Consider the following 15,561-nt stretch of genomic DNA (forward strand, 5'->3'; position numbering starts at 1 on the left):
CCCCCACAAACAACTCTACACTACAGGTATTACAGGACCCCCAAACAATACACTACAGGTATACAGCACCTCCCCAACTATACACTACAGGTATACAGGACCCCAAAACTTTACACTTCAGGTATATAGGACCCCCGAACTTTAAACTACAGGTATCCAGGACCCTCAATCTATAAACTACTGGTATACAGGACCTCCACAAACTATACAGTACAGGTATACAGCTCTGTATATAAGACTGACAATGTTTTATATAACCAGGCTGTATATAACATGGCCAATGTTGTATATAATCAGGCTGTATATAACACTGCCAATGTTGTATATAACCAGGCTCTGTATAACACTGCCAATGTTGTATATAACCAGGCTCTGTATATAACACTGTCAATGTTGTATATAACCAGGCTCTGTATAACACTGCCAATGTTGTATATATAACCAGGCTGTATATAACACTGCCAATGTTGTGTATATAACCAGGCTGTATATAACACTGCTAATGTTGTGTATATAACCAGGCTGTATATAACAGGACCTCCACAAACTATACAGTACAGGTATACAGCTCTGTATATAAGACTGACAATGTTTTATATAACCAGGCTGTATATAACATGGCCAATGTTGTATATAATCAGGCTGTATATAACACTGCCAATGTTGTATATAACCAGGCTCTGTATAACACTGCCAATGTTGTATATAACCAGGCTCTGTATATAACACTGTCAATGTTGTATATAACCAGGCTCTGTATAACACTGCCAATGTTGTATATATAACCAGGCTGTATATAACACTGCCAATGTTGTGTATATAACCAGGCTGTATATAACACTGCCAATGTTGTGTATATAACCAGGCTGTATATAACACTGCTAATGTTGTGTATATAACCAGGCTGTATATAACAGGACCTCCACAAACTATACAGTACAGGTATACAGCTCTGTATATAAGACTGACAATGTTTTATATAACCAGGCTGTATATAACATGGCCAATGTTGTATATAATCAGGCTGTATATAACACTGCCAATGTTGTATATAGGGGTATATAGGGCTCCTGGTGATTTCCCCTTAAACAAAACAACAAGGGTATAAATCGGCCTCCTGGGCACCTTTTGCAACAAATCTAATTAACACACTGGCATTAATACAATAGGCAGTTATATATCATATACAATAGGCAGTTATATCTTATATACAGTTATATATCATATACAGTTATATATCATATACAATAGGCAGTTATATCTTATATACAGTTATATATCATATACAATAGGCAGGTATATATCATATACAGTTATATATCATATACAATAGGCAGGTATATATCATATACAGTTATATATCATATACAATAGGCAGTTATATCTTATATACAGTTATATATCATATACAATAGGCAGTTATATATCATATACAGTTATATATCATATACAATAGGCAGTTATATCTTATATACAGTTATATATCATATACAGTTATATATCATATACAATAGGCAGTTGTATCTTATATACAGTTATATATCATATACAATAGGCAGAATAATGCAGAATTCTACTACAATTTTGCACCTATCGCTCACTGTGAACATACTGCTAGTGTATTTGCATAAAATCTGCCTGTGTGAACACACCCTGAAGGTGGCCTGAGCAGCAATGCATTGAAATCAATACTCATGCCGCACTAACAGCGGCCGTTGTTTGGTGCAGTGGTTCAAAAGAATGACCATGTCAATTAATAACGGCCACTGCTCCATGAACATCGTCCGTATTTAATCTTCCATGCACCCAGATGCCGTCCGTTCATCCCTGGTGTGTATGGAAGTCCCTGTTTAACAGACACAACCGAATGGGCCGTATGGAAATAAATGTTCCTGCGCCTGTCAGAGCTCTGTCAGGAACATACAAACACCATTTCGTGGTCGGACAGTACAACAACGGCCATGGCTAAGCAGCAGCCCTTGTTATAGTATGTGTGAGTGTGTGAACACAGCCTTAAAAGGTACCTACCATTCCGATCGCACAGCAGGATAACTTTTCCAAACTCCGGCAGCTCTGCGCTCCACATCTATAAGGAACAATAAAGTTGTTGAATAATTATTCCTGATGCTCACTGGGTGTATATTCAGTTTCATCCAAATGTAAATGTGACTATAAGGATATATACACAAAGGAACATGTATACTACTAGGATATATACACAGGAACATGTATACTATAAGGATATATACACAAAGGAACATGTATACTACTAGGATATATACACACGGGAACATGTATACTACTAGGATATATACACAAAGGAACATGTATACTACTAGGATATATACACAGGAACATGTATACTACTAGGATATATACACACAGGAACATGTATACTACTAGGATATATACACAAAGGAACATGTATACTACTAGGATATATACACAGGAACATGTATACTATTAGGATATATACACACGGGAACATGTATACTACTAGGATATATACACACGGGAACATGTATACTACTAGGATATATACACAAAGGAACATGTATACTACTAGGATATATACACAGGAACATGTATACTACTAGGATATATACACACAGGAACATGTATACTACTAGGATATATACACAGGAACATGTATACTATAAGGATATATACACACGGGAACATGTATACTATTAGGATATATACACACGGGAACATGTATACTATAAGGATAGATACACACGGGAACATGTATACTATAAGGATATATACACACGGGAACATGTATACTATAAGGATATATACACACGGGAACATGTATACTACTAGGATATATACACACGGGAACACGTATACTACTAGGATATATACACAGGAACATGTATACTATAAGGATATATACACAAAGGAACACATATACTACTAGAATATATACACACGGGAACATGTATACTATAAGGATATATACACAAAGGAACACGTATACTACTAGGATATATACACACGGGAACACGTATACTACTAGTATATATACACAGGAACATGTATACTACTGGGATATATACACAAGGGAACATGTATACTATAAGGATATATACACACGGGAACACGTATACTACTAGGATATATACACAGGAACATGTATACTATAAGGATATATACACACAGGAACACGTATACTACTAGGATATATACACAGGAACATGTATACTACTAGGATATATACACAAAGGAACATGTATACTATAAGGATATATACACACGGGAACACGTATACTACTAGTATATATACACAGGAACATGTATACTATAAGGATATATACACACGGGAACACGTATACTACTAGGATATATACACACGGGAACATGTATACTACTAGGATATATACACACGGGAACATGTATACTACTAGGATATATACACAAGGGAACATGAGTACTATTAGGATATATACACACAGGAACATGTATACTATAAGGATATATACACACGGGAACATGTATACTATAAGGATATATACACAAAGGAACACGTATACTACTAGGATATATACACACGGGAACATGTATACTATAAGGATATATACACACGGGAACACGTATACTACTAGGATATATACACAAGGGAACATGAGTACTATTAGGATATATACACGCGGGAACATGTATACTACTAGGATATATACACAGGAACATGTATACTACTAGGATATATACACGGGAACATGTATACTACTAGGATAAATACACAGGAGCATGTATACTATTAGGATATATACACACGGTAACATGTATACTACTAGGATATATACACACAGGAACATGTATACTACTAGGATAAATACACAGGAGCATGTATACTACTAGGATAAATACACAGAAACATGTATACTACTAGGATATATACACAGGAACATGTATACTTCTAGGATATATACACACGGTAACATGTATACTACTAGGATATATACACAGGAACATGTATACTACTGGGATATATACACAGGAACATGTATACTACTGGGATATATACACAGGAACATGTATACTACTGGGATATATGCACAGGAACATGTATACTACTAGGATATATACACACGGGAACATGTATACTATAAGGATATATACACGGGAACATGTATACTATTAGGATATATACACACGGGAGCATGTATACTACTAGGATATATACACTGGAACATGTATACTATTAGAATATATACACAGGAACATGTATACTACTAGGATATATATACACGGGAACATGTATACTACTAGGATATATACACACAGGAACATGTATACTACTAGGATATATATACACGGGAACATGTATACTACTAGGATATATACACGGGAACATGTATACTACTGTAGATATACACAGGAACATGTATTATATTAGGATATATACACGGGAACATGTATACTACTAGGATATATACACGGGAACATGTATACTACTAGGATATATACACGGGAACATGTATACTACTAGGATATATACACGGGAACATGTATACTACTAGGATATATACACAGGAACATGTATACTACTAGGATATATACACAGGAACATGTATACTATAAGGATATATACACACGGGAACATGTATACTACTAGGATATATACACACGGGAACATGTATACTATAAGGATATATACACACGGGAACATGTTTACTATTAGGATATATACACGGGAAAATGTATACTATAAGGATATATACACACGGGAACATGTATACTACTAGGATATATACACACGGGAACATGTATACTACTAGGATATATACACGGGAACATGTATACTATTAGGATATATACACATGAACATGTATACTACTAGGATATATACACAGGAACAGGTATACTATTAGGATATATACACAGGAACATGTATACTACTAGGATATATACACAGGAACATGTATACTACTAGGATATATACACACGGGAACATGTATACTACTAGGATATATACACAGGAACATGTATACTACTGTATATATACACAGGAACATGTATTATAATAGGATATATACACAGGAACATGTATACTACTAGGATAAATACACAGGAGCATGTATACTACTAGGATATATACACGGGAACATGTATACTATTAGGATATATACACATGAACATGTATACTACTAGGATATATACACAGGAACATGTATACTATTAGGATATATACACAGGAACATGTATACTACTAGGATATATACACAGGAACATGTATACTACTAGGATATATACACAGGAACATGTATACTACTAGGATATATACACAGGAACATGTATACTACTAGGATATATACACAGGAACATGTATACTATTAGGATATATACACAGGAACATGTATACTACTAGGATATATACACAGGAACATGTATACTACTAGGATATATACACACGGGAACATGTATACTACTAGGATATATACACAGGAACATGTATACTACTGTATATATACACAGGAACATGTATTATATTAGGATATATACACGGGAACATGTATACTACTAGGATAAATACACAGAAACATGTATACTACTAGGATATATACACAGGAACATGTATACTTCTAGGATATATACACACGGTAACATGTATACTACTAGGATATATACACAGGAACATGTATACTACTGGGATATATACACAGGAACATGTATACTACTGGGATATATGCACAGGAACATGTATACTACTAGGATATATACACACGGGAACATGTATACTATAAGGATATATACACGGGAACATGTATACTATTAGGATATATACACTGGAACATGTATACTATTAGAATTTATACACAGGACCATGTATACTACTAGGATATATACACACAGGAACATGTATACTACTAGGATATATATACACGGGAACATGTATACTACTAGGATATATACACGGGAACATGTATACTACTGTATATATACACAGGAACATGTATTATATTAGGATATATACACGGGAACATGTATACTACTAGGATATATACACAGGAACATGTATACTACTAGGATATATACACAGGAACATGTATACTATAAGGATATATACACACGGGAACATGTATACTACTAGGATATATACACACGGGAACATGTATACTATAAGGATATATACACACGGGAACATGCTTACTATTAGGATATATACACGGGAAAATGTATACTATAAGGATATATACACACGGGAACATGTATACTACTAGGATATATACACACGGGAACATGTATACTACTAGGATATATACACAGGAACATGTATACTACTAGGATATATAAACAGGAACATGTATACTATAAGGATATATACACACGGGAACATGTATACTACTAGGATATATACACACGGGAACATGTATACTATAAGGATATATACACACGGGAACATGTTTACTATTAGGATATATACACGGGAAAATGTATACTATAAGGATATATACACACGGGAACATGTATACTACTAGGATATATACACACGGGAACATGTATACTACTAGGATATATACACGGGAACATGTATACTATTAGGATATATACACATGAACATGTATACTACTAGGATATATACACAGGAACATGTATACTATTAGGATATATACACAGGAACATGTATACTACTAGGATATATACACGGGAACATGTATACTATAAGGATATATACACGGGAACATGTATACTACTAGGATATATACACAGGAACATGTATACTACTAGGATATATACACGGGAACATGTATACTATTAGGATATACACGGGAACATGTATACTACTAGGATATATACACGGGAACATGTATACTATTAGGATATATACACGGGAACATGTATACTACTAGGATATATACACGGGAACATGTATACTATTAGGATATACACGGGAACATGTATACTACTAGGATATATACACGGGAACATGTATACTAGGATATATACACGGGAACATGTATACTACTAGGATATATACACAGGAACATGTATACTACTAGGATATATACACACGGGAACATGTATACTACTAGGATATATACACACGGGAACATGTATACTACTGGATATATACACAGGAACATGTATACTACTAGGATATATACACAGGAACATGTATACTACTAGGATATATACACAGGAACATGTATACTACTAGGATATATACACACGGGAACATGTATACTATAAGGATATATACACGGGAACATGTATACTATTAGGATATATACACTGGAACATGTATACTATTAGAATATATACACAGGAACATGTATACTACTAGGATATATACACACAGGAACATGTATACTACTAGGATATATATACACGGGAACATGTAAACTATTAGGATATATACACACGGGAACATGTATACTACTAGAATATATACACGAGAACATGTATACTACTAGGATATATACACAGGAACATGTATACTACTAGGATATATACACAGGAACATGTATTATATTAGGATATATACACGGGAACATGTATACTATAAGGATATATACACACAGGAACACGTATACTATAAGGATATATACACACGGGAACATGTTTACTATTAGTATATATACACGGGAAAATGTATACTATAAGGATATATACACACGGGAACATGTATACTACTAGGATATATACACACGGGAACATGTATACTACTAGGATATATACACTGGAACATCAATACTATTAGGGTATATACACATGAACATGTATACTACTAGGATATATACACACGGGAACATGTATACTATAAGGATATATACACAAAGGAACACGTATACTACTAGGATATATACACGGGAACATGTATACTATAAGGATATATACACACGGGAACATGTATACTACTAGGATATATACACATGAACATGTATACTACTAGGATATATACACAGGAACATGTATACTATTAGGATATATACACAGGAACATGTATACTACTAGGATATATACACGGGAACATGTATACTATAAGGATATATACACAGGAACATGTATACTACTAGGATATATACACAGGAACATGTATACTACTAGGATATATACACGGGAACATGTATACTATTAGGATATACACGGGAACATGTATACTACTAGGATATATACACGGGAACATGTATACTATTAGGATATATACACGGGAACATGTATACTACTAGGATATATACACGGAAACATGTATACTATTAGGATATACACGGGAACATGTATACTACTAGGATATATACACGGGAACATGTATACTAGGATATATACACAGGAACATGTATACTACTAGGATATATACACGGGAACATGTATACTACTAGGATATATACACAGGAACATGTATACTACTAGGATATATACACACGGGAACATGTATACTACTGGGATATATACACAGGAACATGTATACTACTGGGATATATACACGGGAACATGTATACTACTAGGATATATACACAGGAACATGTATACTACTAGGATATATACACACGGGAACATGTATACTACTAGGATATATACACAGGAACATGTATACTACTGGGATATATACACAGGAACATGTATACTACTGGGATATATACACGGGAACATGTATACTACTAGGATATATACACACGGGAACATGTATACTATAAGGATATATATACCTGGGAACATGTATACTACTAGGATATATACACACGGGAACATGTATACTACTAGGATATATACACAAAGGAACATGTATACTATTAGGATATATACACGGGAACATGTATACTACTAGGATATATACACGGGAACATGTATACTAGGATATATACACAGGAACATGTATACTACTAGGATATATACACGGGAACATGTATACTACTAGGATATATACACAGGAACATGTATACTACTAGGATATATACACACGGGAACATGTATACTACTGGGATATATACACAGGAACATGTATACTACTGGGATATATACACGGGAACATGTATACTACTAGGATATATACACAGGAACATGTATACTACTAGGATATATACACACGGGAACATGTATACTACTGGGATATATACACAGGAACATGTATACTACTGGGATATATACACGGGAACATGTATACTACTAGGATATATACACACGGGAACATGTATACTATAAGGATATATATACCTGGGAACATGTATACTACTAGGATATATACACACGGGAACATGTATACTACTAGGATATATACACAGGAACATGTATACTACTAGGATATATACACAGGAACATGTATACTATAAGGATATATACACACGGGAACATGTATACTACTAGGATATATACACAGGAACATGTATACTACTAGGATATATACACAGGAACATGTTTACTATAAGGATATATACACACGGGAACATGTATACTATAAGGATATATACACACGGGAACATGTATACTACTAGGATATACACGGGAGCATGTATACTACTAGGATATATACACAGGAACATGTATACTACTAGGATATACACGGGAACATGTATACTACTAGGATATATACACAGGAACATGTATACTATAAGGATAGATCTACATGTAATATGTGACTACACAATATGTCCACCTGACATGTTTCCCCATTATAACCCCAGTATACATCTATCGGCCATTGCGTATCCATCTACATTACTGTATATACAGATGATGCTGCATTTAGTATTTATTACACACAATTGTTCTTCTAATTACTGATTTACACACCTGTTGTGTTCACCTGTGATGTTTGCTATTGAAATGAGGGTGTTAGTAGTGAGAGAATCAGTGAGGAAGAGCTGCTGCATGTGCATGAAACCCGTCTGGTACCTGCCGGCTCCCCGCACTGCGCCGGATATGGAATAAAAGCTTTTTCCTTTGGTGGATCATTGGCCTGACACCAACCAGGCGTGAACCTCGAGCACCGAAGGTCTGTGTTATACCGGTGATATAATCTTTCCAATATTATCTATATATAGGGTGGCCCAAAGGTAGGGGGGCAGTATATGTAATAGGGTGATGGGGGGGGCAACCAATCAGATTCCACCTCTCATTCCTCACAGACTTTGGAAAATGAAAGGTGGAATCTGATTGGTTGCCGGGGGCTGCCACCTCTGTCCATGTCAGGAACTGTCCAGAGCAGGGTTGGTTTTCTATGGGGATTTGCTGCTGCTCTGGACAGTTCCTGACATGGACAGAGGTGGCAGCAGAGAGCAGTGTGTCAGACTGGAGAGAATACTCCACTTCCTGCAGGACATACAGCAGCTGATAAGTACTAGAAGACCAGAGATTTTTGAATAGATGTAATTCGTCTTCCTACGATTGGGATTGGTGAGTAAATGACACGTTCCCCATCACACATGTAATGATGCTACCGGATAACATGCATAATGTCTGGGATACCTCGGCCTCCCCATCTCTTCTTCTGCAGGTTATTACCAGGGGCGGTCTTGGCATTTCTGGGGCCCCAAGCTAAGTTATGTCTGGGGCCCCCCCTCGACACGCGTTCCAAAACAATAGACCGCTGTGTGTTGCCCCAGTAGTATATACCCCTTATGCGCTACCGCCAGTAATATATACTCCTTGTATGCTGCCCCCAATAGTATATACCCCTTGTGTCCTGCCCCCAGTAGTATATACCCCTTGTTTGCTTCCCCCAGTAGTATATAGACCCCTGTGTGTTCCCCCAGTTATATATAGACCACCTGTGTGCCTCACAAGTAGTATATAGACCCCCTGTATGTTCACCCAGTACTATATAGACCCCCTGTGTGCCCCACCAGTAGTATATAGACCCCTGTGTGCTCCCCCAGTAGTATATAGCCCCCTGTGTGCTCCCCCACTAGGATATAGACCTCCTGTGTGCTCTCCAAGTTGTATATAGACCCCATTCTTCTGCCCCAAGTAGTATATAGACCCCCTGTGTGCTGCCCCCAGTAGTATATAGACCCCTCTGTGAAGCCCCAGTAGTCTATAGCCCCCCTGTGTGCTCCCCCTGTTATATAGCCCCCCTGTGTGCTCCCCCCATTTATATAGACCCCCGCTGTGCGCTCCCCCAGTTAAACAGACCCCTGTGTGCTCCCCCTCCCATATAGTATATAACACAATAAAACAAACACTTATACTCACCTGGGTCCGGGCGTCTCCTCTTCTCTTCACTCTTGTGGCCGCAGGAAGGGTTTTCCCTGCGATCACAAGAGGCCGCACTCCCCTTGTCCTGGCGCCGATGCTCCAGTGATGTCACTGGCACCACAAGGACAGAGCGGCCACTTGTGACCGCAGGTAAAACACTTCCTGCGGCCACAAGAGTGACTGACAGGAGGGGAGCCAATGTCTCCCGCCCTGTCAGTGCTGCTGCATGTAACGAGTGCTCATAGTTACAGTTCAGACGGCAGCAGCGAGCAGGGCAGCGGCCCTGTCCAGCGGTCTTGAGCACAAGAGCGGGGCGTGGGGGCCCCCCTGGATGTTGGGGGCCCCAAGCGATCGCTTGGGGTGCTTGGTGCCAAAGACCGCCACTGGTTATTACCCTTAGATTTTATGATATAAATCCCCTGTGGTGAGTGAATCCTTTAACACTTGCAGAATCTTGGATCCGTCCGTCTCACAGGGATCTCGGTAATAGAAACAAATCTCTTTTAAATGCAGAAAAACATTGAGCATGAATCCCCCGGTCCCAGCAAAGTGTCCTCAGTCTTTCTGAATAACAATGAGGGACGGACGAGCTCTGTGTTTAGAAAACAGTCTCTAATTACAGCTGAGACCTTCACTTCCTTCCTCCTCCTCAGCCTCCTCAGTTGTTACTTTTCTTCTGCTTCTCCAGCTGCTCATACACCCGACTGGTTTCCACCAACAAAATGGTTCATGTCCAAGTTTTACAGTCAACAGTTGGTGATTTCTCATTGACGAAAAGACTGTCAGGCCGCGTCCACACTGCGTGTTTGCCGTCCGTTTAACGTCTAGGCTTTATGGGAAAAAGAAGGATGCAAAAACAGATGGTTCCATTGACTTCCATTATAAAAAAAAAAAAAATCAAAACAAATGCATTTTTTCCTTTTTTTTAGCGTACACAGAAACCTGGCTGACCGCGTTTTTTTTTTGTGTATGTTGAAAATTTCAATCATTTAAAAACGGATATGTTAAACGGACGGCAAAAACGCTGCATGACCCCGGCCTGATAGAGACTGAGGCTAGGTTCACACTGCGTTTTTAGCATCCGTTTAACGGATCAGTTTTTTGCAAAAAACGGATTGCAAAAAACGGATGCATTTGTGTGCATCCGTTTTTGATCCGTTTTTCCATTGACTTCCATTATAAAAAAAAACGGATCAAAACGGATGCGTTTTTTTTGACGCACAATAAAGTACTGTTGACACTACTTTTTTGACCGCTAAAAAAAACGGATCCGTTAAACGGATGCTGAAAACGCAGTGTGAACCTACCCTGAGCTGCCAGTAGATTTATGGAAATGTGACATCCTCTCGGCCATTGGTAGCAATAGTCATCAATTGTGACGGCCGGCTCCACACGGACACTTCTTTTACTCAGGTCACAGAACAACAATCAACAAACTATGTAATTTATCGGCGTTCCATAAATTGAAATTTGTAGACGCATTACAGGGTGATAAGGTTTGGGCTATGTTCACACACCGTTGAAATGACGCCCGTTTATATTGGACGGATAACCTTTAATGGCCAATAACGTCCCTTATTTGCTGTTGAATGTTGGACATCCAATATAAACGGCCATCGTGTGTGAAGATACCTTAAGGCGGCCGTCTCGTTATAAAGACGGCCACTAATAGTGATCATGACCATTTTTTGCGTCCATCTATAAAATGAAACCGCTGATCTATGTAACGAGATGGCCGATCTATATAACGAGATGGCCGTCTTTGCCTGATATGTTCCCAAAGTGGTAGCATAGCCTGTGGCTGGGGTCAGGAAGCCTGTATCTGTCGTTCTCCCCTCCCTGCACTGCTATCCATATGGAATATACTGAAGCTCTGCAGGATATGGGTGAGTGCCGAACTGTTTGTTCTCCTATTGTTTAAATGTATAAATGTGTTTTTAGCTACTGTTGAACTTCCATTGAGCGGCAGCAGTAAGTGGCAACACAGGCCCCCCTGCTGTTACCAGCGTTGTGTCAGGAACTGCAGGGCTGACTAAGCCCTCTGCCCTGTTCAAGCATTGCCATACATTGCTGTACAGAACAGGGTCCTGTTCCCAACATGTACTGTATATACTTCTATACAGTCCCGGGGGTGGGGAACAGAACGCTGCTCTGTATAGCACTGTGCAGCCAGAGCAGGGGATCATGAACCACAGGGCTTAGACAGCCCTGCAGTTCCCCACACAAATGTTGTTAGCAGCAGAGAGACCTGTGTCGCCCTTATGGCTGCCACTCATCGGAATTAGAGTGGGATCAGCGGCATCTGTCAGTATACAGATCAGGCTACAATCACACCACGTCTTTTTATGGCCTCTTGACAGCTGTTTTCTTTAGACGTTGTGTGGTCGTAGCCTAACACTGACATATCATACACTGCACTGGAGATCGCACTGCTGTCTACTATATTACGGATCAGCAGGTCACATAGTGAAGTCCCATAGTGGTACAGTAAAAAAAAAAGTGAACGTAAAAAACATAAAGCAACAAATAAAATAAAGTAAATAAAATACACAAAAATAAAAAAATTCCCCCCTCATTCCCTTTTACACACAGTGTCCCACATTAGGGCTATGTCCCCACTTCAGGAACATATCAGGCAAAGACGTCTCAGTACATAGACATCATATCGGCTGTCTATATAACGAGGCGGCCGCCACTGCCTGATATGTTCCCTCTAAATGATCAATTTAGGGAAAAAAATAAAATCAACACATATGTAACAAAGCTGGCAATAAAATAATCACATGATTTAGCCCCCAAAATCTATAAAAACTGTCAAAAATTACAAACTCCTCCCTATAATGACATAAAAAGTGATCAAAATGGCGCATGTACCCTGAAATGGTAACACTAAAAACATCACCTCATCCTGTAAAAAATGAGCCCTCACACGGCGCTGTTGGTAAAAAAAAATCATAGCTTTAAAAATGCATGTTTTTTTTAATGTACACAAAAACTTTTTTTTATAATGTAAGTCAATGGAAAGACAGATCAAAAAGGATGCACCTAAATACATCCGTTCTTTCCATCAATTTTTTGTAATCAAAAATTTTAGTGTGAACTCAGCCTAAATGTTCCCTTCCTCAAACACTTGTGGGGTGTAAATGCTCACGATGCCCACAGATGAATCCCTTGAGGGGCTTAGTTTCCAATATGAGGGGGGTTTCCTATATTTTGGCACCTCTGCTCTTTGCCATCCAATACAAAGCCTGAAAAACACTAATAAAAGCTTTAAAGGCCCGAAATCTGCAAAGTGGTTCTTTATTTCTGAGGCCTGTGTGTGATACTTATAAAAAAACACATGAATGGACTAATAAATGTTGAGTTAAATTTTTTTCATTACAATCTGTTCTTACAAAAAAATGGGTTATGGATTATACCGGTTATATATTATAAAATTGCACAAATAATTGAAACTTTAAAATTTACGCTCCAATTGGCATTAGTTTCTGTGACCCAAATAAAGGGTTAAAAAAATTTCGCAAATGATGTTTTTTACAGTATGGGGGTGCATTTCAGAACTGTACTGGTCCCTAATAAAATAAAGTTTGGAAATGTTCATGAAAATTTGATGAAACCTTCTACTCCTTTTGACGTCCTACAAAAGTAAAGAGATGTCTATGGAACGATGGCAGCATAGAGAGGACAAATTGTGAATGGGAATTTTTCCAATATTTGTGCAGTGGGACTCTCTTTTTTATAAGCAGAGAATTTGGAACTTTGATAAATCCTAATTATTTACATTTTTCATGCCACAAAAAAAACTCTCAGAATCAATTGGATGGGTTCAAGCATCACAACGTTTTTTTACAAAATAAAGTGAGACAATTCATATTTTATTAAATGGGCTTTTGGTCCTTAAAGGGGTAGTCCACTCAGGTAAAATATATGTTGAATCATCCCCTCTCCTGCAGACTGACAATTCCTTCCATACTTGTTATTATCTATTCAGTCTCCTTCCCCCAGTTCTCAGCTGCTGTTTCTGCTGAAGACACAACAATCTGTGTCTGGGCTGTTCAGTCTGTCTCTGCTCTTAACCCCCTCCTCCCCCCTCCCCCTCTCTGGACAGCTGTCTCTGCACCATATCTGCTCTCTGTGAGGCCAGGAGGGTTAAGTAAGGACACAAGTAACTTGACCTGGACATTACATATTGCATAAGATTCCAGTCAGGGACTTGTTTACATCAGTGGTCTCAGAAGGGGGTGGGGAGGAGGATATTGAGGCCGCCGGTCACTTACCTCCCTGGTTTTAGCACTGGGTCCCGGATCTCCCGTCCAGCTGCCGCTTCCTGGTCTGAGCTGTCGCTTGACACCTGATGTCTCAAGGCAGTTCAGCGATTCAGCAGTCATAGCGGGGTCCTGCCTCGGCCGCTGAATGGCTGAG

The 15,561-nt window shown here is 38.2% G+C and overlaps 1 protein-coding gene across 3 annotated transcripts in view; it reads right to left on the reverse strand.

Moving 5' to 3' along the window:
* LOC138794600 (T-box transcription factor T-like) overlaps positions 1-15,561 on the reverse strand; it is an 82,522-nt gene that overhangs the window by 38,945 nt on the left and 28,016 nt on the right. For all 3 annotated transcript variants that reach the window (XM_069973367.1, XM_069973370.1, XM_069973368.1), the window contains exon 3: positions 2,029-2,086. Coding sequence is in view for 1 of the 3 variants with exons in the window: in XM_069973370.1 (XP_069829471.1) it covers positions 2,029-2,086 (58 nt within the window). In the remaining 2 variants the exon portion in view is untranslated. The remainder of the gene's footprint in view (positions 1-2,028; positions 2,087-15,561) is intronic.

This window comes from Dendropsophus ebraccatus, chromosome 6 (genome assembly GCF_027789765.1).
Source record: "Dendropsophus ebraccatus isolate aDenEbr1 chromosome 6, aDenEbr1.pat, whole genome shotgun sequence".
NCBI lineage: Eukaryota > Metazoa > Chordata > Amphibia > Anura > Hylidae > Dendropsophus > Dendropsophus ebraccatus.